The sequence below is a fragment of the Anopheles ziemanni genome, chromosome 3 (genome assembly GCF_943734765.1).
Source record: "Anopheles ziemanni chromosome 3, idAnoZiCoDA_A2_x.2, whole genome shotgun sequence".
NCBI lineage: Eukaryota > Metazoa > Arthropoda > Insecta > Diptera > Culicidae > Anopheles > Anopheles ziemanni.
In genome coordinates, this window is record NC_080706.1 from 10,597,601 (window position 1) to 10,624,031 (window position 26,431).

Here is a 26,431-nt window from a genome sequence, read left to right on the forward strand (position 1 = left end):
GACATAAAAATAGCCAGCAATGAAACTCGGTACATATGGTCACCGTCGCCCACGCCCTCTCCGTTGCCCTGTGAGTACCTCGTAAAGAAGGTACATTTATGACTACATCACTTGGGACGGGAGCAAGCTCCTCCGCTCCCGGTCTCGTCCACCGATAGCACAAATCGATCGGATTGTGTTATCGAGCACGACCGATAAACATAAAATCGCAATAAATATTTCTCTCTCATTGAGATTATGCTCCCCATCGTCGTGCGCTCAGGGAGTCAGCTGAAAACCTTACCTGACCCAGGCATGCCTCGAGACACCGATGAGCCTCCGGTGAGGATTGTTCCAGGGCTTAGCTTCACCGAACGCTTTCCACTGGCTCATCCCATGGAGCTTTTCCGGTGAGGCTTCTCAGGCGAACGATAGGCGACAGTATTGCAATTCAAATCCTCCTTAGGCTTCCCTTTTTGCCCTCCCAGCAAATATTTCACCAGATTTGCCAGCCGAAGCCTCCGGAACCGAACGGTAAAGCAACGGGAAGGGAAACGAATGGAAACAAACAAACAACTCCCCTCCGATCGGGCAGGACTTCCTAGTGGTCGTAAAAAGTTGTTGTGCCATAAAAGGCCACCCAGCTCGCCCTTCCCGCTTGGGAGCGGATCGGAAACGATGCTGTAAACATTGACCACCAGATGGCACTGGTATCGATCGTGGCATTGGTTTTGATGCTGCGAAAAAGCCGGGAGGAAGTAACAACGACCACGGGCGCTTCCGTTGTCCGCTGCCCTTACGGCGTGGGACAAATGGTCGTGAATGGGATCGATAAATCTTGGAGGATTGTCAGGCGCCCGGGAGATTGAGAACTCAACGCACTTCGGCCCCGGAGTGTCCGGAGGTCCGCTTCGACTATATTATTCATAACGATTTGCTCCATTATGCAACCACGAGAAGGGGTTCTCCGAAAGCGGGGGCTGCAGCAAGGCCGAAGGTTCTGGCCCGCCCTCCTGGGAGCCGTAAAACCCGTCTATCGATGGCGATGGTCGGTTTCGGGTGGCCGTGAAGTTTGATTAGATTTTCCGCCGGCAATCGGGAACCTCTTCCATTCGGTTGACATCGATTTGTCTTCACTCGTGAGCCCGGGTGCGAACCTGTTGGGGGTTATGAAAATTAAACCAGCGCATCTGAAACCTCGCTCTCATTTATGTCTTCTTTTTTCCCCCGCAGGTCTACAAAACGATTGAAGAATCGCGAACCACCACGGACAACCTGATCTCGAGCACGTTGACGGTCCGATTGCACCTCCAGAGCTCGCACTTCGGCTCGGGCCTGATGCCGGGCATGGGCGGTCCGTCGGGAGCCGGCGGCGCCCTGTTGCTGCGATGTACGGCCACCATCGGGAAACTGTACGAGCAGTACACCGAGATGGAGCTGGGCGTGCCCCAGCGGGATCCCATTCCGGCGCGAGGTGAGTACCGGGGGGGGTCTCGCGGGACAAATTCATCCTTTTCCCCTGCGGTGTTTAATCGGGACTGGAGGGTTTTGGTGTCCTTTGGGCAACTGCCCTCACCCAAAGCACGAGTGAAACTCAAATGCCCAGAAAATTCGGTCGAAACCACTACTGGAACGTCAGGACACTGTAAAGATGGATTTGCTTTCTGATTGAAACGGTTCCTATTTTACTTCCACCCGGATTGCTTTGATGTGCCCAACGGGTTCTAAATGGGACCAAATGGAGCATTAAGTAATTTGGAACATACGTCCCCTATCTGCTCGAACAACCAACGGAGCAAAACCGTCCTGATGAATCCATCGAGCCATCATACGTAATATGCAGCCAACCTAGAACAAAACCACTCGAAAAACCAGAGTAATATTTTACTATTTTGTATATTTCATTATTGAGTTTAAATCCTTCTTTCTCCTGACTCATATATATTTTTTTTTTTTACTACTCTTACTTGTGCTATGCCGGTAATTTGGAGATATTTTCAATATTTCATTTTTCTGCACTTTTTTGTAAGTTTCATCTTTACTAAAGCAAATTTAAAATGCAGTTATTTATAGTTTTACATTCTAACATACATAGGGCCAATTGGAAAACATCGTTTGTCGTATTTCATGTGTGAGAATTGTTCAGCTTAGGCATCAATGTTTATATTACTGTGATATATTTTTTTTATATATCTATATTGGAGCTAGGTATTTTAATAAATCATTCTCATTATTAATTATAAAACATACTCGACAGTTTATATGACAATAGATCTTTTCACTATTTTTTGTGAGAAATGTAGGAAAAAACAAATGGAAAAAAATATTCGGTAGTAATGAGGGTAGTTTTTATAGAATCTGACACTGTAAGCTTCATCTCTTTCTTTTAATCAACTGGATAATTTCTTGTGGCGCAACTATCAGCATAAAAGAGGATGTAATAAAACAATTCGCACACAACTCACTCACACTCCATTCTCGGATAACATTGTTTGGCTAGTTAAGCAGCCACATTGTCTATTGGCGCCGTGTTCCGTACAGACGTTTCTAGAGCAGCTTCAAAAACAAACCTCTCAGCTGGAGTTTCTCCCCCTCCAGCCCACCGTGCAACCCTTGTGGCAGCAAATGAGGAAAACTCAATCAGAAAACGGGGAAACACGAAATGGACGTGCACTATCTTGCGCCGTGATTAATGGCCTCGCCGCCATTACGAAGCTTTCCAGAACAAACCTTGCCCTCCGGCAAGGGGAGGGGCGGAAAAACTGAGGAAAGTGGGAAAGATTCTTGCAAATGTCGAGTCGTAGGATTCTATTGATTCCCCAGCGCTTCATCAGCGGTGGCCAGGCCGGGAAATTGCTGCCCCGAAAGCTAATCAACAGATGTTTTCCCGGACACTTCTGCTGCGAGTCGTTTCGATTTCGAAAGGGAAATCGTACCCCCTCTTTTCTCTTCGGCTCGCTGAAGCTCCAGCAGTCGTAATATTTTCCAGCACGCACCAACATATCCGGATCGGAGCTGGGCCGGTTTTTCCAAGATGCCATCGGTTCGGCCCTTGAGCTCGAGGGTGAAATTGATTTATCATTCCGCCACGACCGAAGAAACCGACCACGGCTCGCTGGGTGTCCTTACCCTAACCCCCCCCCCCCCTCCCCCCCACCCCTCTACCACATCCGGCTTCACTGACCGGAAGGATGATCAAACGGACATTTGGGGCCAATTTCGAGTGGATTAGATTAGTTCCGGTTGAGCTGGGGTCACCCACTGTCGGGAAAAATGTGGGAAAGAATATAGAAAAAACTAAGAAAGCCAAAGTCCGTGAGGAAAGTAAAGGTAGCACTAGCGGGAAAAAGAGAATCTAAACGGAGTTACAACCTCATCATCATGACTGGTCGGAAAATGCCATCGGACCAAAACGCGAAACCAAAGCATCCATGCGTGAGTGTGTGTGTGTGTGTGTGTGTGTTGTGTGCGCTCTAGACACCCTCTCGTCGCTTTTTCTTTTCTCTTCCAAACTGTGAACGGGAAAAACTCACCGAAATTTGCTTTGATGCCAAACTGCGGCACGAACTAGCTCCGCGCAGAAGAAAAGAATCTTCACCCAATTTATCCATTTCGCGTCAGCTTGGCCCCCCCCCCCGGGGTGGCTTCCCCTGTCCCACCCCCACCTTTCCCCCCTTAATCAACCGAATAACGCTTTTTCCGACAATCTGATTAGGATGATTTGGCACTTCTTCGAGTGCCGTCAACAACCGAGGAAGCGGGAAGGCAGAAAGGCGGCCGTGTTGCGGCCTTTCTTGTACATTTCTTTTCTTTCCCTATCTCCCGACACAGCTTTACGAAGAACATCCCATTGTTCTTTGCCGGAGCTTCGCGGAAAGCTCGAGCACGGAAAGTCCGGGAATTCTGCCAACGGAAAGCGGGTCCCATCCTTTTCCCGCGTGTCATCGGGCGGCTCGGAAAAAGGGCCCTTTGCGATGGGCCTCCTTGTTTTGCTGCACTGTAGCAGCTCGCGCTTTTTCCTAATGGGAAGAAGGGTTTTTTATTATTTGCTCCCGTTCGCGCGCGTGTGAGTTTGGCGGTACCGAGCTGAGTTCTAAATTTAAATCGCTTCCCTGGCATGTCAAATGGCTCTTCTTTGGACCGTAGCCCATCGGGGAATCGAAGATGAAACAGAACGGCAGCCAAAGTCTGATTAAAAGATCGATAAATGACGCCTAGAAAGTCCGAAGAAGGGCTCCATTTTTTCGACAACAAAAAAGAACCACCGAAAAGGTCTCATAAAATTTGGACACAAAAAGGAGAGGTACTCGAAACCAGGATCAAGCTCCCACTGGCGGGCAGAAGTGTTTGCCGGCTTAGGATGAATCGTTTTTATTTTTGCCGGGAAATGAAAGAGTCAAAGCCTTGTTGAGAGCGATAAGAACGTTGCGGATGTCGAGAGGCACTTGAAAGGGGTTTTTAATTGATTAATCGAGAGATGAGGATGGGATTAGTGGAAAAACCCTACACACACACATATACTCACCGACGCAACGAAAAGCTGAAAGAAGCAAATTATCTATTTTTATCTGCAGATGAGGCTCGCTTTTTTCTAATTCATTTCATTCCAAAGAAAAGTCCCAGCGTGTGTTCGGTTGAGCCTGTCAAGCAAAAAGCGAATAAAAAAGGAGTAGCAAGTTTGTTCATTGAAGCATTCACTTAAGCTCAATGAATAAATCTTAATAGGGTTCGAAGCCACCAAACTGAACGAACAACAAAGGAAACACAATAACAAAATCCCTTTTCTATCCTCGATGCACAAATTAGCTAATGGATGTACGGAGTCGAATGCCGGGAGGGTTCTGATGATTTCAGCCAAGCGTCTAAATTGGGCAGAAATGAAAAAATTAGCTCTATGCCAAAACAAGTCTTGAACTTTGCGAAAATTCTTTTCACGTACCACAATGATTATAGCCTATTTTTAGGGTTGAAAAATAGTTGAAGACATAAGTGAAGCCCTGACTGCTTCAGTTCCGTGTATTCCACTCAAAGTGCAGGACAATTTCAATTCAATACGGCAGAAATCACCCCACAGTACGATTCGTATCAACACCCTCAACCTATTTCCAAAGATGGCGTAAGCTTATTTTTCATTCAACAATTCTCTTCCTTCTTCCATTCGCAGTTACATCATCCAGCGCCACAAGGATATTCCCTCGCGTCCAAGGATTCTTCCAGGGTGGCTGGACGCTTCTCCTCAGCGCGCTGCTCACCATGGGCACTCTGCTCAACAGCCCCTCATTAGCCCCAATCAGCCCACCGCCCGCGCTGGGCTCCTCCGTGCTCGCGCTTCGAAGATAGTTCTGCTGGCCGCGGATGGACGAGGACGACACGGCTCTACAGGTGCTGCCCGCGGGCTGCTGAATGTCATTTGCTAACGAGAATCGATGTTTCCCACCTCACTGCCCCTTCCCCCGCCAGCGCCGACAGACACTCGCAAACAAAAAAAAAAAACAAACGCCAGATGGAAACCGGAGCCACCAACGCTGCTGCATTTCCGGGGACGATCTTATCAAACCACACCGGCGCGGTGCTTCCAGTGGGGTCAATTCGTCCTGGGACAAATTGACACTCTCGGCCCGACTGCTGCTGGGTCGATTTGTTTCTATTTTATTTTTCCTCATCACCTTTTCCCGTTTCATTTTTTTTCTCTGTCCACGCAATATTGGAAGGGCGTCTCGTTCACACTCACAACACTTACTCCGTTAATGATGCGGCGGCGCTACATCGGCTGGGCGAGCGGGGTGTGCGGGGAGCGGGGAGAAACTGAGGGTGAGGTTCAACAGCAGGGGGCGGGCAAGAAAATCCATGCAATTCCCAAAGTGAATGCCGGAAAGCGGCGGGAAAGTACGACGTTAATGATGGGCGAGTGTTTTGCAACGGGAGAAAAACAGGGAACGGGTTTTTCCAACACGTCGTGGGAGCAATACTTTCCTGCGCTTCGAATTCAGTTGCAGTTTCCTTCGTATAGGGGAGTTAAAAAACAGATTCCAACCACTAACACGAGCGCGGACATGGTGCGTTCATGCAATGCATTGAAATGCTGCTCGGAAAAGCGACCCCACCCTTTGCGAGAAAGGATTTCGTTTTTGTTTTTCATCCTGGATCCTGGTGCTAATCAACCGGTTTCGATGGCGAAACGTGGAGCATCGGACTTGGCAAATAGTAATTTAACTCATTCAATAATCACGGCAATGAAGCGACTTGTGTTTGCTCGGTTCAAAGGAGCGCAACGTGCAAAGTGAAATCGACACGATGTCATCCGTTCGAGTGAGCTCGTGCTGCAGCTGATCGAACTCGATTATTCTTTCCATTCGCTTTTTCTTTCTTTTAATTCTACTTCAAATGAAACACCACTCAACCGGTTACCGGGTTTTGGGTAGTGAAAAAAAACACAAAGAAAACGAAAATTCATACATATTTTAGCTGCAGGTGAATGCATCCACGAGCAGATCGAATGCAAACAACCGCGACGATTAGCAACGACCCTATCGACCCGGCGAGGGGTTTAACCGATAATGAGCGAAAGAAGCACGGGAACATCCCACATGTCGGCCGCAAAATCGACAAGAACTTGGCAAAACAGATCCCAACCACCCGTTCGGACAGTTTCCCCTGTCGGTTAGCGTTCAGTGAAACACGTGTAGTTTATTTTTCAACCCATTTTCCCTACCGTTTATCGGGATAAAAAACCCGTTCTGCCATACCGAAGCGGAAAACGGTGGAAAAATACCATTCGCAATTTAAACTCACGCGGTCGTGGAAAATAAAAATCTAACGAAAACGCGCCAAGCGGAGTAGTGCCCGGGTTGCCGAGGAAATGGAGGAAAAATGCAAAATCAAAATCGAACCCACCCTCACTACCGTCCGCATGCACAGTCGGGATGGAAACTCGCTCGAACGCGGTGGAAACTCATTCCCCCAGGCACGGAAACTGCTGCGCTCCATCGGAATCGAAGCGGGCAGGCGTTGAAGCCCTTTTCCTTTCCGTTGCTACTGCAGATGATGCTACTCATTGCTCGGGAGTACTCCCCCCCCCCCTCTCCCTCCTCCTTCCGCCCTTCAAATCGTGAGCGAAAATTTAATTGAAAATGAATAAATGAAGTTATGCTGCTTTGGTGCACCTTTCGTTTGATGTGCTGCTTTTTGCGCCGCGTTTGAACGCGATGCACAAAGTCGATACACGACGATGACGCTGATGATGATGACGATGATGATGATGATGATGCTGATGGCGATGGTGATGAGAAGTAGACTAAAATGAATATGCAATGCAGGCAGCAGCCCGGTCGAGACTGGGAGGCAATACCCTTTCGGGTGGCCGAATCGGTGAAGGTGGGATGTTGAAACAAATAGGTAAATTCAATTCGATTCCGCTTCTTTTTTTTTCTATAAATTAATTTGGCCTGCATTTAGCCCGAAATGTTCAACCCAGCCCTTGCACTAGTACGAACATTAAAAGCATGTTCCCAGCCTGGCCGGAAGAAAAACGGTCCGTTAATGCTGATGGTTGATTGCCGCTGGAGGGGAAAAGTTTGAAAATGTGGGAAAATAAAAACGGCAAACCGGGTGCCTGGGCGGCGAAAATAATACATCCGCGATCCCTACGACCTTCCAAGCCCATTGGACGATGCGATAAATTGAACCAATTTCATCAACCGGTGCGTGTGTAAACATTGATTTAATCAACAGGAGCTTAACGGTTGGCCGGTCACAGGTCGATTTGCTACTTTTACGCACGTACGATTTTATCGCGAGGCAAGTAAGGCGATGCAAACATGAAAAATCATCAACCACCCATTTCCACCCTCTGGTGAACTATTTTGAAACGGGAAAAAAATTAACGATTTCATGCACAAAATCATCCACTATTCGATCAAACAAGTTGTCCTGATTTTTTGTTGCTTGTTTTACCAAAGCCATCTACGTTTTTTTCCGATTGGCGTGTTCTACCAGCCGATATCAATCATTCAGTCGACAGTGTTGCGCTTAATTATTATTTCAAATTGTCAAGTGACTTAAATTACGCGAAAGAATGCGACCGTTTGTAGCTGATGGCACGCATCGCTTTTTCCATTAGCGGGAGCGGGAGGGGGGGGGCAACATTTTACGCGATTTTAATGAAACCAAGTGTCCCAACTGTCTGCCGGAAGTGTGGAAGGCGGGTCCGTTCGAGCGGGAAAACTGTGGAAATGTGGGGAAAAAAACACCGGAGAACACTTTAGAGCCCGCTCGCAGACCGACCGGTGGAAAGCGCGAACCCGCCGGGCAACTGTTTCCAGTTGGCCGGCCAAATGTGACTTGCAAATCAAGCCTTATGGCTTATGGTGCTCCCTCCCACTTATCGCCCCTTGCTCCACCGCAACGGCATCAGGTTCAGTCGACCTTTCCGTTGTTTATTGGCACAGGATAAATTGATTAATTCAATTGACGGGGAGGAATGGAATTGGAATAAATCGCCCAAAGCTCGGGCCAGCGCTCGGGCCAGACGCCGACACCAACACCAACACCACCCGTGGCTGCCCACCCACGTTGATTGAGTCGTGATCGATGACTTTTAGCCGTCGCGATCCGCGGATTGCTGGCGCGCTTGGCATATGCTCGCCTTCCTCGTTGGCCCATCGTCGTTGCTGTTGGTTTTGCTCGTTGAAACTAATGATACTCCGCCATCTTCGCCACTTCGAGGCGCAAAAAAACGAGCAAAACACCGCGACTCGCGCGCTGACGAATTATTATTCGACAGAAAATCAATTAACCGTTCATTAGTTACTAGTATCCGATTTGGGGCGGGATGCAGTGGGGAAAGGGGAGCTGGCCGCGGTGAGGCTTATAATTAATTTTAAATTTATTTTCATCGATCGTCGAGTGCAATTGCTGCCGAAGCGAATCATTTGATCTGTGCATCATAGTAGCCATTGGTTTCCGAATCCAGCTTAGAGCTAAATCCGGCCAAGCAAATCCTTTGAACCGTCGTGTTGATTTTCCCCAATATTTTCCTCCCTCTATACGCAAATACAGCTCACACAAGAAATGTTTGAGGGGAAAAGCGATAAGCCCGTTCGAATCCGCAAAACACTCCCAGTCATCATTGCGAAAAAAAAACCCTAGAGATTATAGTAATCAGTTCGAAGCAGCCGAAAGATGAAAGATGGAAGCTAATGATAAATAGAGTATAATGCAATGTAAATAGTTGTTACTGATAAGAGCTTTCGTTATTGGTAAGAATGAATAGAGTGGGGAAAAGGTGGCCAGCGAAGGAGCATGAGCTGAAAATGGCGCGCACCTTTCCCGGGCTCGAATCAACACTTTCAACTCATGCCACTAAGCGTATAAATAAACACTTTTGTTTTGTGGTTTGTACTCATTCCATTGGCCGATTTTCGGAGCACCTTTGATTGCCGCTAGCGGGAAAAAGTGGCGTATACAGAAAACGAAGCCATCGACCCAGATAACAACACGTCTAATTGATATGCAATGTCCAAACACTCGGTGGGCTAGATGTATTGATTTTTTTTTTAATTTATGATAATCCGCAGTCGACTGCACGTTCGGCTGCTGTGAATCATGAATGAACAGGATCGGCAAAAGGAAGCAGCAAAATTTCAATTGATAGAACAAGTCCTTAGGCTATTAGACGAAAACCCAACCCCAACCTTTAAGCAACAAAAGTAAATGGATGGGAAAACGAAAAAACAGAATAACTAAACCAAAAAAAAAGCTAATTCTACACGTTTGTTGATGTCATTAACTAAGTGCATAAGGAGAAGGAAAAAACGCGAAGGTCGCAAATATAAGAACGCTACGCATGCATACACCCGAATGGAAAACAAACCCAATTGCATGCCCATCCGGCAGATGAGCTCCTTTGATGTAGTCTAACCGTAGCGGATCAGTGGGCGAAAATCGAAAACAATATCCAATGCCCGGGTAATGTGAAAGAGATCTAAAATGAATCATAGAAGTACATTTATTAGACGGATCATTGGTCGAAGAGGCTAAACTGATGATAAAACCAAACAAACAAACAAAACACTGAATGGGATAGAAAAAAATTAAACTAATCAGAACCGAACAGAGGGGGAAACCGGACAGGTAAACGCAGGAACAGGCGAAGAGATTAGGTGGCTTTTTTGTAAAATGGTCGATACCGAACGTAGCATAGAAAGGCGAGCTGTGCAGCATATACGAATTAAGTGCGTGGCAAGGCCATTGCCGGTGGTGTCTGGAGGATGACGCAGGGTTGGAGCGAGAGTTTTGGTAATATTTTGAGACTTTTCATTTGCAAAACCGCAGTCGCTACACCGTAACTCTAGTGGGTCGAGTGCAGCTAACCATAGAGAGGGTGAAAGAAATATGTGAAATTATGGTTGAAATAAAGTGAATCCGAATGAACTGAATATTTGAGATTGTTCTTTTGAAACAGTTGAAAGAAAACATGTTTGCGCTTTTATTCTTATTTTAGGTGTTTTTCTAGGGGAAATATTTCTGTAATTATACAGCCAGATCGTTCGACTTTATTCAGATGTTGTTTTTTTATTTTCTTTGATATGTTTTCTTTCATTCTAACATATCTGTTAAGGCATGCAAAAACTGAATTTAAGGATAGAATCGTGAAAGACTTACGCAATGCTAATAATAATTTTAAGTTGTGAAGAGTTTTTAAATAGGAGATATCAATGACAGTTGATGACAAGTAAGTTAATGAACATCACAAAAGAAATTAATTTTGATTTTGATCTTGTGTAACAATATTTTTTTTTTAAATTAACACAGACATAACCACACATATACCATAGAACGCACAGTAACAAATCTTAATTTAAAAACCTTCAAATAAAGAACAAACTAAAAACCACACGAAAGAAAAGTATCTTGCATATGAAAAATACTTCAACTCATTCCCGACAGAGATGTTCCTTTCAAGGAAGGGGCAACGATTACGGGACGAAGTATAAAAATATACAACACCTTCCCTGCGGCAGCAACAGTCAATGCGCTTAAGACACTCCATTAATCATTTGTCATTAATTATGAACGCGGAGGAATGGAGTGCGGGTGGTGCAACCGTTCCAGTTGAAACAATTTTCGGTCCCCCATCTAGTTCAGCCCCCGGAGCGTCTTCCAGCAGGACGACGAATGGCCATGATTAGCGCCAAGCCCGGTTAAGTCGGCCAAAGACAAGCTGGCCAACGGTTCATCTCCATCATCGCCACCGTCGTCAGGCTCGTCATCTTTGCCCGCTGTGGGCGTCCTGTTTCAGCGGGTCGATGTCATCCGTCCGCAGCGCGTCACCGGAAGGACTTCCCGACGGAAGTGGCGCCCTGCTGGCTCGGGCCCGAGCTCGGCTGCACGAACAAAGGACACGCGAGGGATGAAAGTGAGATCATTTATCAGCGCCTGGCAGGAGTTTAAGTGAGAGATTATCGCCACGAGACAGTCCGGGAGCAGCGCCATTGTTCCGGAAGTGTTGGCCGTTGTGCCGTCGCCCAACCGATGCTGCAGTTGCTGCTGCTGGTGGTGTTGCTGCTGGCGGTGAAAAATGGTTTTATAAGGATTGCCATCCCGGTGCCATTTCTCTCTTCGGCTCAGCTCAACTCACTGAATCATTCATTTGAATGGATTTCCGACTGCTTTCGTCAGGCGAGGTGAGAATTTAGCATACGGACGACGCTCCACCTAGCCAAGTCGTGGGAAAAATAATCCCGAAACAGCGTGGGAACAAAACCGGCCACCACCAGGACGGGTGTAAATTTTCTTGTCCAACGAGCTTCGGCGGGGGCCGAATTGATCAATGCACTACACTATTCATTCCGCTGTTTTTCTGGATCCGTTGCACACAATCAAACAAAGGATGTGCAAGGATGTTTTCGGGCATCATTCCAGGGAGAGTTTTCAGCATGTATTCAGCAGGATTTATCACTAAATTCAAGGAAAACCGGCAAGATTATTTGAAAAATGTGAGTAATTTAAAAAAAATATGTGGGTTATAACCAGTTTTACTTTAGGTCACTCTGGCTGCAGTTTATTCTGGGATCTTTATATACTCATATTTTTATAGCAAACGAGTATAATATATGATACACATATAAAAGTGTGTTTTTATTTAAATACAAATCCGAAAAAGTAAAAGTCAAAACATAAACTCACTGTTCAACTTTTATGATCTTAACGTCGATCGTTTATTAGTAACTTCAATTTATGCTTTAAAAACAAACGTTTTATGAATTTCAAAACAGCACTAGTAAACGTCATCTCTAGATAATGTAAACTATTTAATAAGCGCAACTTTTCATTTTATTCAACACTCCAATTAATTAATGGTTTGCTCCACAACTCATAGTTTCGACAGCTCCACATAGTAACTTTTCGAATATAGTTCATTAAATTTGATTGCACTTTAGTCGTTTTGGTCCATGACTGATCTCACTAAGGGATAAATTACGACGCAATTCAAATTAAACTAAAGTAATATAAACTCCTTTCTACTCTTATGACGTTGCCCAACTCTGATTGAAATTCAACAAAATAGATTTTCAACAACTTTGCCATCGCTTCTAACTCGTAAAGTAACTCGTATAACCCAATCCCCTTTATTCTCAATACACCAGAACTTGTTTGTACGAAATGACGTAATGCATGCGGCCTGCAGCTAACGGTAAATTGCATTAATCCCCTCCCCTGGCGCATCCCGTGGGCGTTCCTGACCGTACAGTGTTTTAAAATACCAGTTCCATCATCCCGAGACACTGAGCCTGGGAGAGACTGCTGCACCGACGTTAAGTGGGCCACATTCGAATCCAGCACACGGCGTGGGTCATCCTCGCCCGCTGGCAAATGTTCTATTCGGCTCCCTCTGTTGTTGGGTACCGCCTCAGTCCACAATGCCAACGCGTCATCCGGATTGTTTTATACTTCTTCAACCCATCTCGCCCTAACTTATTAATGCATGGTTAATGAATGCTAATTTCTTCGGCAAACAAAAACCCCTAAAACGAGGTTTGAAGTTTCGACCCCCAAAGTGTAATGGGAGGAGTTGGGCACGGATGGAGGTACCATGCAAAAAGGCTCATGTGAACATTCTCATACCGCTTGGTGAAAAGAAAAAAAAGAAGAAACAAAACCGAAAAGGTCGTATACAAACACCCGTACTCCATGTGTCCCAAAACCCGGAGCAAGTTGAAAGGCGACGGACCGGCTTGGCAAATGGATTTCAATCAGCAAATTTCTCTTTCACTTTGCATTAATTTACGGTAGTTAACGTTAAGCACAAATCGTACCCTCCCGTACTCCCATGAGGCATGCGAGTACAAGGAGGTCCTTTTAGCCGTGGTAATGCTCGATTGTGTACATGTGTCTGTGTGTGTGTGTGTGTGTGTGTGTGTGTGTGTGATAGAATTTTCACCGTAGTACGAATGAATTCCCATCGCAACCCACATTAGAACGTACCAAAAACTAACCACCATACCATCGCCCGAATTTGGGCACTCCTTTCGCATGGCAATATTTTCCCGCCAAACGTCGAGGAAAGGACGTACGTGAACCGAACGTGAACCGTTCCGTGCGGGCAACAAGTGCGTGGGGTGATATTTTTGGCCACCGGATCGGCAAACCAGCGAGTTCCAGAATCGACAACTTTGCAATTTACGCATTCCACAATCCAGAAATCCGCGCCGTGCGTTACAAACAAACAGCTCGTTAAATCAATTACAATTAAAAGCTTTACAGCGATTCATCGCGCCTCGAAATTCACTTTGCTTTCCCTTAGTTCCCACGCTCCACGCCACACTCGGCTCGAACACCAAACGCCCGGTGCGCCGGTATTTACGGCGCCCTCGGATGTTCCAAGTGTTTGCGGCACAGATGCGTCGCCCACCACCAGATGGAACATAATTTACATCTTGGCGTTGGTTCAACATGTCAGTGGAACGTTAAGGCGGTTACATCTGTAAGGATATTCGTACGCAATGCCTCCGCTATGTCGGTTGCATAAATTAGTTGTTTTAGTTGAATGTTGATCCTTTTTTGCAACTCATAAGGAAGCATTTCATCACAACAGCATCAACATTCAGAGATAGATTACAAAGTTATTTGACCAAAATAAGTAAATCTATAACTTTTCCATGTAATAATTTAAAAGTAAAATCCTTGAAGAAGTAAAAAATACCAACTACCAACAACAAAAAACACATCAAAACAATCGAACAGAATAATCCATTAAGAGGAAAACTACGAGTATACGAAACTTAAATAAAGTATTAATTTGTGACGGACAAAATTGAATTGAATGCAGAACATTTAAACACACCACTTGCACTACTCGGTAATGCCTGGAGTCGGGTGGCACCGTTTCAAACCTTCATCTCCAGCTTTACGACAAAAGCCGCTGATGCGATTACAAGTGTTTCGTACCTTCGTTCTATACGTGAACGTAACTCTAGGATCAACACCAGGACTGTGAGCCGAGCGTAAAGCGCTGCAGGAATCCACAAATCACCGCTTCCGGGAGCTGAAACGTCTTGACAGTGCCGATTCAAACAGCGCCCACCAGGATCCGCTTTTCGCCTCTGTAAATTTAATTTAACAACACCTCGAGCTGGTGGAAACGCCGGCGAACGTGTGGAACGATATCATTGTAACTCCTCCGTCCTTGGGTGTCGGTCCCGGAGCTACAGCTCGGTGAACGGCTCCGAAAACCACAATTCCTGACATCAAATCATAGCCGCGGGCTCTTCCCACGAGGAAAACTCCCTCCGAGACCTCCGGGACCACCGGGAACGTCCATTCGATCCGAAGCGGCCGACGAAGGTTTCCCGCACAGCGCAAACAACTCGAACCGCTCGCTTTCGGAAGGTGTGTCGGTTTGAATAAATATAAATTTGACTAAACATTATAAATTACTCGCATCCGGGAGGGACTCGGTTTTCAAAACCCATCTATGAGCGTATGAGCGAACAATGCATCACACGGCGTGTAGTGTAAGCTGCTGGTCCAACGGATTCCGGATGGCCACACGGTATAAATCAAACCTCGGTCCACCTCCTTCCGCCATGAAATGCACCGAAGGAAGTACGTCAAGGGGCCTGTGGCGGGAGGGGAAAAATAAAGAACGATGACGGGAGACCGATCCGGAGGTGTTACTCGAACGGGGCATTAACGTAATGTCTAGGAATTAACCTGATTATTCAATTATGGCTCCCATTTTGTTACCCCCTCAGCCCCCGGTCCCCCTGCCCCGGACCAGTGGAATACCAGGCCGGATCCGGGTCGGGGCAAAGAAAAGCGCGCACAAAAGCGGAGGCCAAACACGCACCTGGACCCGGCGGAAGAAGAAAGAAACGCGACCCGCGGAGCTGTCGGGAGGTCGACCAGGTGGTCAAGTGCGAACGTTGACGCGATTCAATTACCCTCCGGGGGGATTGATTGCTTGTTTACTTCTGTGTCGATTGCCCGATTCGTGATATGCTCGCGTACAACTTTACTAATGATAGGTTTTGGGACCTCCGCCGCCTTTTCTCCGTCCCCTAACGAGGATCGTTACCTTCCCCTCGTCGGGGCTCGCATGAAAAGAGAGGGAGAGAGGGGAGGGAAGACTACTGTCATCGTGATAACCTCCACCATCTCCTCCTTCCCGAGGTCAACGATCGGGGGCCGACGATCTTGTCTTCACCCAACCGAAGACGCTCCGACGCTCCGATGTTGGACGAATTAAATGTAATTCCTCCGTAATTTGTTCCCAAACCCTGCGCGAGTCTGCGCTTTTGGACGGACCACATCGGCCTTGGGCCGCTCCCCGCCGCCGAGAAAGCCGTCTGCACCTGTGCGCTCAGAAGTATTTTGACAAGTAATGCTGGCTGATTGTTAAATTCGATGATTGCGGCCGAGATCGATCGGCACGTTGGAAAACCGACCATTAGGGGCACAATGTGGTCTTTATACATCGCAAACAGCCGTTTTCGGCACAATATTGGCAGCCTGCCAGTAATCGTTTGTTATTGTTTTCTATTATTTCCTGGTTTCATGTTTCAAACACACTGCAAGTAACCAATATTTATAGCATAATTATACACCAATAAAACTTCCGTATTTCATGTTCTATACCAAACGGAACTCAAGTTCATTATGAACCGATCATCCTAGCAAAATAAGTGACGAAATGATGGATCTAAACTGTGAAAAATCACCCAATGATTGAACCCCTATAAAAACAATCCGGTAGATACAATTCAAGGTTCTAATTTTACAGTTTATTAAAACGGTTCATACTTAAAGTGTGAAATGAACACCGTTCAGAATTATAGAACGAATTTATAGAATATTGGATTCTAAAGCTTGCTCGTGGAAAATCAACTTTCCGCAATTACATGCCTCTTAAAAGTACTGATCATAAAACGAAAACATACTGATTATCAATTTAATAGTCTACATCTTTGAAGCAATGAGTGAATTTGATAAAATTTTTCAGAAAGAAATATTGATTCACTTGGTACTTCAACTTCATACGATTTATTTCTTCGACCATCCATCGAATGAATCCAATGTAACTGATTGTTCATCAAAGCATTTCATGGAGCTTTTTATGAGCGGAACATAACATTAAGTGCCAACAGGTTTCCGATGCGAGTCGTGCTTGTAACGAATACTCCACTTTCAATATGTTTGTTATCTTGATTATCTCGGTTTGTGTCGAGGTAATCCAAACCTCTGCAAAGAGCTCCAGTGTCGGTTGCTCCTCGACACTCGGATAGGAAATTCCATAACACAGCTCGGTGCACAAGAAAGGACGTGTATCGCAGTTTCTTTCGATGAGTGATTGCATGCAAACAAGTTTGCTTCCTCATCAAACAAGAATACAGGATGCATGCAGTGCAGCACACTGGAGAACTAGACATCCCCTTATGGTATTTACTTCTCCGGTTTTTCTTCTCGCAGGAAGTGTGATCAGCTCAGCCCTGTGAGGGCAGATTTGTGTCCAATTTGAACGCCATCTGCATCGTCTCGTTGCACGATATGTCTGAATTCTTTACGATCGTATCGAAACCTGACAGCATGAGCCACCTGGGCGGGCCGGGATGCATCCGATGTGGAATATTGGCTCGGATGTGGTTAAATTTGTTTTTATTCCATCTTCAAGCAAACAATGGAACAACCACCGTTAGAGTTGTCCAAGTACAAATACAAGTTACAAGCATAACTTATACATTATTGTGTTTCCTGTCGTTTCCATTTTTAGAAAAATGGTAGCAATAATTTCTAAAAAACAAAAATGCGGATCCCACCTCTCATATAAGTTTCTCATAAAGATTCATCAAAACGAACCAAACCTTTTCGATGAACACGACCGCTGCTGAAGATTGTCGAAAATCCCTCTTGAAAAATTCAGCCAACCAAACTTCATACTTATCCGCGCCGGAGTCCTCGCATTGATATCAAGTCGTACGTAACAGTCGTATGGAACATACCAACCAGTGCCGGGCGAAACTATGAGATTCTTCAATTGATCTCCACCAGGGACGCATTGTTACCAGATTTCTCCCCGCACCCGATCCACCAGCACAAATGCACCCAATCCTGGTGCAGCCGAAACTTCGCACCGAAATGCGACCCTACCGCCAACCGGAACCGGAAGGGCAACCGCCAGGAGAGGAGATGGAGACCACCATCCCCGTATGCAGCGGAAGCCACGGAAAGTAGCTCGTTCTCGTTCGGTGCTGCGAAAGCCAGCGAAAACGTGTTCCTCCACTCGTCGAAAACTCGTCGAAGAAGTTAATAAAAATAAGCATAAAATCTTATTGGAAAATTGAACAATAACAACAGCGTCCTTCGCGTGGAATGGCAAAATCGATCGAACTCTGGAGCGAATCCCCCGGACCCGGGCCACTGTGTTAGCGGGGAGGGGTGAGGGGTTAGCAAGCAGTCGGGCTCCGGAGTGCAACGGATCGGAAACTCGAGTGTAGCAACACGGATAAAACAAGCTGCGGGGCGGCGAAAAACTTTACAGCACGCGGCTAGGGTTGCATTGGAAAAGCTTTCCTAGCGTCCTCGGGAATCCTCCAAATAATAAAAGAGTAGAGAAATCCAAAACCCGTCTCGCGAAGCGCTTACATCCGGGAAAACGAGAACGGAAGGCAGTTTGCGAACCTCGACGAGAGTTAATGGAATCCTGGTACGAGCGGGGTGTGTGCTTTGCGGGTGAAACGATGTGTCCGTGTGCATGGGTATGTGTGTCGGTAGCTCTGATGGGTGAACATCCTTCCCGCGAATCATAAAGCAATGTTTTATGATCTGAAAAATTGATAACAAATTCATATCTCGCCCAGTGGGTTGTTTTTTCAACGAAAAATTGGTGGAAGATTTCCACGCTACCGGGGAAACTGTTGCTGCCAACTCTTCAGCCCGCTTGCCCGTGGGTGATGATGGAATTTTTGACTGACCGTAAATGTTTTCCCACTTTCCCGCCAATGAAAAGTAATATTCACTGCAGGCGGATGTACGCGCTGTTGCCAGATCGATCCGATCAATGTTCGGAAATTCACTGACGAGCTTTCCCCGAATCTTTATGTCCTTCGGTGAAGCTGTAAATTTACAACACAATGCTGCATGTTGTAGGTAGCAGGATTTGGAGCAATAGGAGGGGTGAAAAAAAACCACTTTAGTTATACTTCGTTGTCCTTATCGTTGCAAAAGGTTTTCCAGAATCGATTGTGTGAAAATTATTAAAAAGTCTTTCTTTTGTCTGCCATGTTTTTGTTTCCGTGTTTTTCCACGCGGAAACTGTCCAAGCTTTGTTCATTTTATTATAAATTGACATTCATTAGCACCATTGAAATATCTAATCTTTCAAATGGATTCTTTTCGAGTAGATCAGCACAGCTTTTTCCACGCTTATAACTTATAACGATCAGATACTGCATCAGATTGATATGAAAATACACTTCCCTGATTAATTCTGCATGTTGGCAACAAACTCGAAAGTACCTTCCTACTTTTACATTTGTCAATTAGCAAACTTTTCGACCATGAACATACGCCGTAGGGATGGTAACAAACATTCTAACAAATTTTCTGCTCGCCTATGCGACGTCACCGAACAATTTCTCTCGCAGAGAAACGGCCAAAGGCTTGCGGCCCACCGAAACGGCAGGCTCTTTCGACAGCGCGAATCCGGCGCAGCACTGAATGAAATGTAGCATCGTGTGCTTCGAAACCCATTTCCGGTCCGTCGGAGAAAAGGACCTCTGCACTAGGAGACCCTCTTTTTCCGTCATCCACCTTGGACTCCTGGCGTACGTAGGTAACCGTTCTGTCACATTTGCCAAACTTTTCGTCGTCCCCAGGCCGTCGTCGTCGTCGTAGTCGTCGGCTTAATTCAATATAATTCCCCCGGTCGGCCCCTGGAGGTGGTAGCGTTTGAGTTTGAGTTGCAACATTTCGATCTTCTTATGAAACGCCCCCCACCACAAATCAGCCGATGCACTCCAGGAAGTCCAAAGTTCCCCAGCAACCCAAAAACTGTTGTGCGTTTAAAATGTTTGATATCGATGCAGCCTTTCCGTTCGGTGGGAAAGAAAGGATCTCCCGGGGATTCGTCGGACGGTCGGTGGGGTGAAGTAAACTTTCAAAGAGTTTGCTACTTCCTTGCAACCCCAGCCAACGGCCCGGCACGGATGTGATCCCATTCAAAGTTGCCCCCGTTTTCTGCACTGTTAGGGACGCTGCAGGCAAACCCTTCGCTAACGCGAACGTACAGCCAAATCTTTTCATGGCCCGAACTTTGCTTCCGTTGCAGCTAAACGATGGCAAACAATTTAATTCCGAACAGCCCTCGGTTGTAGCCACTCGCTAAATGCGGCCCCCATTTTCCAACGCTCTTCCGCCCGGGAAAGGGCCTCAAAGGGATCTGAAGGAAGTTGTATGTTGTGTGATGAAATAAAATGCGATCGAATACGGTGCATTATGGTGATATTGATATCGGTTCAAAATTCCCTTCCCGCACACGTAGCTTTAAAGACGCCCCCTTAGCAAATGCGAAGGGGAGCAAAAAGTTCAACGAAACCATTGGAAATCACAGTTCCCGCCGATTGGTGCTACTTCCTGAGTTTAACTGCCTCGGGACGGTATTGCACTGCAGCGGAGGAAAAACCGGTTCTCGAACTCAAACGGATCCGATCCGTCCATTAGCCGGGACCTGCAACCCTGGAGACCCACTTCCGGCGCTGCCGTTCCTCCCGTTCGTTGATTAGAGACGTGACAGCCGTACGTCACGTCGGGTGGCAGAATTTTGCACAACCAATTGTCATTCGCATTCTGGTTCTCGTCCTTTCAACCGATGGTAACGATGTGGACGCCGTGCCGGCTCCTCCCTCGCTCCCCCGGAGGATCCAGTTCGATTTGATTACTACCTGCAGAAAGGATAGACGGAAGCAGCGGAAGCTACAGAACCTCGACGCTGGACTGAGTATTATTTTATTACTTCAATCGGGTTCCCTTGTTCGGCTCAGTTTTTACAGTCGGAAGCTTCGTTTTTTTCTTAACGTTGAACAATGCTCCCACCTCCTTCCCGCTCTTAGTGCTTCCGTTTTCGACTCCTGCAGCGAGCATCCGGCACGAGATATCCGGAAAACGAGAGGCATGAGGTTGTACGCGCAAGAAAGCAGAATAACACTGGCCCACCCTACCGAACCCCATTCGATTGGGGGGGAGCGAGAGATCAGTGGCTTGCTTTCGTGGATGGCTCCTCCGGATTGGAAACGTCCGTCAGCGGAAATAAATGGTGAAATTTTATTACCATCGCTCACGTCCCAGGAAGCTCTAGCACGTGCGGGCCATGTGGAAAAGGAACAGGTTTCCACCAGCCCTCGAATCAATACTCAAACCCGGTAGCAATTTGGTATAGTTTGAAAATTGTTTTAGAGCGAGCAATGGTTGGCAATAATAATATACATTATATCTCTGCAGAAAGATCGGAATTTTTCCCAACGAATGTTTTATCATAAGGTTGGCTTGATTCTTGTTCCAAATAAAACCCCCTTTATTTTGTATACTTTTGTTGTGACACTTCAAACACAATACAAAAGCATTCAGATTTGTTCCTCAAAGCCACACAGAAGACCACCTCGTTACAAAACAAACCAACGTTCGGGGATGCCCTTCTCGGGACAAAACATCTCGAACACAATCTCTAGGTGTAAATCCACGTCGGGTCCATGCAAATATTTGACAAGACGTCCTGGAAAAGCTAAATTCGAGCAATCTGAAAATCAGTATTTGCCGAGGGTCAAAAAGTAACGAGATATCCATTTTAGTTCCCTTCCGTATCTACCTAGCCACGGTACACTCAGTGGCCAAAGCGTCATTACTAACGCTGGATCCGTCGGGTGGGAGCAGAAAAGAGTGACACGGTAATTAAAACAGACCACGAAAGTCTTGCAATGAGCTGATGCTGGTCGAGTGCCACTATCGTCGAAGATGTTTCCCACCTTTCACCGGCAGTCATTTGGCTAAAAGTGGAGTGGACAACAGCACGGAATGTTTGATGAATCACTTTCATTAGGATGGCACAATTAAAATAAGTTCTCGCTAGACAACTTCGAGCTCCTTGCATCGTAGAGCGCACTGCAGGAGCTATGGCTTAATTACAGAGACGCCTTCAGGATGCAAAGTTCTCGTTAGCCGTCTGTTTACACGACCAAGAGGAAGTCGATGTTCTACAGGTTTTCTTCATCTCATTCATTCCTTCCCAAGCAATTCATACTGTCTTTCCGATCGACCACCCGGAGGTCAGAAAATCCGAACTGCTTTCTGTTGGATTTGACAGTTACGAACTGTTTTGTTTATCTTAAGGCTGCTTAGCTTTTCATCTTCCCGTGGTTAGCTATAGCCTGGTAATACTGAAGCCATTTTACTCACAATTTTTATGGTAAATGGTTTGTGTTTCGTGTAACCTCAAAAGCGTAATTCGTAAAAGCGTATTTCGTAAAAACGTGATTCATTTGTTCAGATTGTAGTATGTTCCTACACACAAGTCAAGATTTAGATAACCTGAGAATATTATGGCAATAGTCCAAATTAAGAGGCGGTAAATAAATGTTGTTTTTGTGTACTTAATGCAGAGGCCATAATATTGCAATAGTTAAAATACATTCCAAATGATCCTTAAGTCATTCTTAAGTCATTCGTGGTAAAAGTAATCGAAGACACATTCCTGAAATAACTTCCACGGTAGCCAATCGGGTCATGTCTTCGCCCTAAAGTGTCACAAAAACTGCATCATGCCGACGTGCCTGAGTGGTTGAAAAGTGAAGGTAAAGCATGGCAAAAGTAGGCCCCCTCTTGCCAGCGTATTGATTCGCGAGAGGCTCCAAAAAGGAGCTCAGTGGAACATCGCCATTCCGCGACGCGCGAGATCACAAGTCAAGATCGGACTAAAATATGGCTGATAAATGCGCATTCCTGATGAGCGACCACGGTGACATTTCTGGCACGGCGTACCAGTGTGTGTGTGTGTGCGCTACCAACGAACGTAGTACGAGATGTAAACAAACGCGGATATACACGCAATATCTTGCCATGGGGTTTAGGAGGGAGTGTTACAGTAGCTGGGATGGAGGAATCAATAGAATCCGAGCCTTGGTTGTAATTTTCTCTTTGAAAGCCTGGAAGAAGCTAGCCACTGGTGGGGAAAAAGAAGCAAAAGTAAGCAGCTGTCAAGTTAATTGGTTGTCATGCAGTGCGCTCCGGAGGACATACAAATGAGCTCGATTAGATTGTTCCTCAGGAGGCGGTGGGGATTGTGGGGATTATTTTTTTCATCCTTCAAACCCTTACTATCCCCGCATTTCATGTGATCCACTTTGGCACAACTCTTTGCGCGGCAACCCCAAAAGGCCGCGAGGGAAACAAGCTCATTGAGTCCTCCCGAACCTGAAAAACCGACACTGGCGCACTTCTCGGACAGAAAACGTCCACAACGCGGCGCCCTGGTTAGTCATTCGAGACACGTGCAACAAATTATGACCCTACCCCATTCGCCAACCGTGTAATCGTCTCCCGCCCGCGGATGGGACTGCTTCATCTGGCGGTCGAAGAAGTTGTCGCCCGGGACCGGCAAGATCAAGCCGGAGACGAGCTAGATTTCGGTAGATTTCACATGGCACCCGTTGGGTTGTAGCGTGGGAAATTTGAGCTGCCCAATCGATTAGATCGAAACATAAAATTATGGGAACGGCGACGTTTGCCCCGAAGCTACTGTGGGAATGTTGAAGAAAAGATTCCGAACTCAATCGATTTCCAAAACAATTTCATCGTTGTGCAGGATAGTGCACGATTCAGAAGCAAATTTAACAACATGATAAGAACCAGTACAATAAACATACACCATAGTTAAACATCATACAACAGCAATTCAAATTGTTACAGCTCAAACCGCTTCAATTGGAATCAACATTTTCGTTTTGTGTATCACAATTCAATTTGCATTTTAATTATAGAAAAGTGATCGGTGAATAATTGAAACCAACTAAAACAAGAAACTCATCAGTCCCAACGGTGAATACATAAACATTAGCAATGAAATTTATTTTTCCTGTTCAGTGTCCCACAATTAAACGAGCACTTGAGGAATCGAAAATAAGTATTTCCTGTAACACATGTTGTCCTGCATCCTGTATGGCATGCATAACACCCAATCAATTTATGTTAACACGTTTCCGAAATGATCGTTATCTTTTTTTCGTAGTGACAAAATAAGTCTAATTTTGTACTATTTTATTTTATTTTTTTTTTGTTTTGAATATCGTCTCGGAGTTGTAAAAGTTGAAAGTATGAAAATCATGAAATTAAACAACGTGCCACTTAAATCCATTCGAAAACACAAACCAAAACACACACATATTTAACACTAGCGCTAGTCTCAGGAATTAAGTGAATTGAATGTCAACATAGTGTGGAAGTGATCGGGTTTTCCGTTGTCAGCAAACACGTACCCCAAAGGGAACACATTTTCTACGGAAATATTTACTTTTCCTCGCTTCACACCTTTCCATCCGAGCGGTCAATTTTTCTTGTTTGAATTCGGTTCCTCCATCTGTGGACCCACCGTAGCTTGGCCGGCTGGCTACAAATCAGATTTCTTGGTACCGTTTCACTCCAAGCAGCCAGCCGAAAGAAAATGGCGCCACTTTTTCGATGCTCGGTGGCTTATCGCGCTTTAGTCCACAGGAAGGGAATCGATCGAAATTCAATTACAATAAAGCATATCGCTGGACGTTGGTCACATGGTACGCTTGGTCCTTTTTGGCACGTTCCCCCGAAGCGTGGAATGAAGAAAAGCGCCTAATTGAAGACAGGGAGAGAATTGAAAAGAATGTGAAGCTTTAGGCGGACGAGAAAAGCGAGTAAATTTAGCAAATCGGATTTTCCTATTCCGCCGACGTCTGCACCAAGTAAACAGCTGTCAGTCGGACCTTGGTTGAACCACGGGGAAGGATAGAGGCAATGAACGATGGTAGAGAAAAATGTAAATGCAACAACAATAACGTGCCTGGCAAGGATCAAACAAGGATGGTTTTCAAGAGATATAGTATTAATGGTTCATCCGCAGGCGACTGGTGACAAACAAGGTCGAAGTGATGCGAATAAACATATTACTTAAACAAAAACCAAAATAGAATTCAGCTACCACTGCCTCAAAGGTTCCCAAAAAGCTGGTAATAAAGCAAGCCAAACAGAAGCCTCCAGAATGAAATAAAACATTTGCCGGCGCCGGGACACGTTTCTAATCTTGCCGAAGGCCAACGATTCGTCACCGGATTTTCTACTACCCCTCCCCCGCTGGCCTCACAGCTCTGGGCCCTTCTGGTGACGAAGAAAGCGGCCACCCTTCGCAAGCCACCATTCCGAACCCCCTCGCCTGACCCAGGATAGGACAGCTGCGGCGAAAGAAAGCGTGGCGTAAACACGTCACGTATGCCATAATTTAATGGACGCACGAAGCGCGCAAATATATTTAAGTCGAAAACAGCTTCATTCGCTCTCGTTCGGGCGATAGAAAGTGGATCCTGGCCTCGGGGCGCAAACCGGGTCACGCCGGGTAGTGACAAAATAGCGAAAAGTCTAGTACCGCGCGTGGACAAAACGGGCGAAAACATAAGCTCTCCCAATGTTGCTCATGGGCGACGTTCGGTGTAAAGTTGGATGGCAGCGGATGGGAAGAACTTTTTTCCAAAAATTCAAAACAGAGCAAAAGCCCATCAAGCAACAATGGCGCCTAACGCCCCGTCGGAAAGCTGCTGGTATTGATCGTATGAAATACTATCGGCACATTCATTTATCATTCACCGGAACCCTTCCCCGCCGATTCGGATAAAGTCCATCCCGGATTGCCATACGGGAGTGGAAAAACGTGCGCCTCTCAGCCGTCATCATAATCGGTTTTGAGCTCACCAGCGGAGGTGCCCAAAATCACCCGAAACCGTTCGGAATGCTCTCCGCTCCGAATCGAAGCTTAAATTTCTGAATAAAAATATCAATCCCGTACGAACGGGTGTCTGGGTGGAGGCGAGGAGACAAATGGACACTCCGGGGTGGGTGGTCGTGATTAATATTTCTGCTCAAAATTGCAATTCGGTCAGTTCGGCGTGGGTCACTCGGCAGCTGTCAAATTTGTGGGCAATTTCGACCGGGTTGCATCCCGGGCGGGGGAATGGTGTCGGAGCGCAAATGAGGTGTGAATAAAATGTCAACCATTTCAGGCTGGCTCCTGTGCATCCATTTTGCAACAACCCCCACCACGCCTTCGGATGGAATTCCCTGGAAATCGCTCCACGCCACGCACCGAAACGTTGGCATGCTGTCGGTCTTCTGGCAATCGGTATTCGCAGCATGAATGCCACCCCTTTTAAAATGAGTTGTCCTCTCGCGTCATGCACAAAGGGGGGTTTTGTGTTTGTGTGCCTGGGGATGCACTTTTCATGCACGGTCAATCGGTTCACACCCATCCGCCACCCCCAGTTCGGGTGTTCCGGCGATCGAAAAGGCACACATAAACAGATTATTGGTCGGCTGTCATCGGAATAAACAAATTGATAAACATCGATATTTTCTCTGGCTATGAGCGCTTGTGTGTGTGTGTGTTTTGCATTGGGAGGAGTGAAAAAAGTGTGAGAAAAATTGGAACTGTTTGTTGAATGACACCCCGAGCGAAATCATCCGACTTTATTTTTGCACAGAAATTTGGTGAAATACGATATTGAAGGGGATGGCATACTACATAGTTGTGCTTCATGGATGAAAATGTAAGCGTTTGACTAGCCCCAACTTCGTTTACTTACTCAGTTTACTCAATGGATGGAAACGTTCGACGCACGTGCCCGTTCAATATCCACGAAGCATAATGTACGATGAAGTTGGATCATTT

The 26,431-nt window shown here is 46.1% G+C and overlaps 2 protein-coding genes across 2 annotated transcripts in view; both read left to right on the forward strand.

Annotated features, from left to right (window-relative positions):
• LOC131284041 (uncharacterized) overlaps positions 1 to 5,319 on the forward strand; it is a 106,590-nt gene extending 101,271 nt beyond the window's left edge. Inside the window, exons 6-7 of the mRNA XM_058312896.1 lie at positions 1,213 to 1,453; positions 5,144 to 5,319. Coding sequence (XP_058168879.1) covers positions 1,213 to 1,453; positions 5,144 to 5,319 — 417 coding nt within the window. The remainder of the gene's footprint in view (positions 1 to 1,212; positions 1,454 to 5,143) is intronic.
• Positions 5,320 to 5,729: 410 nt separating this feature from the next.
• LOC131284043 (mucin-2) overlaps positions 5,730 to 26,431 on the forward strand; it is a 101,334-nt gene continuing 80,632 nt past the window's right edge. The window contains exon 1 of the mRNA XM_058312897.1: positions 5,730 to 5,865. Coding sequence (XP_058168880.1) covers positions 5,730 to 5,865 — 136 coding nt within the window. The remainder of the gene's footprint in view (positions 5,866 to 26,431) is intronic.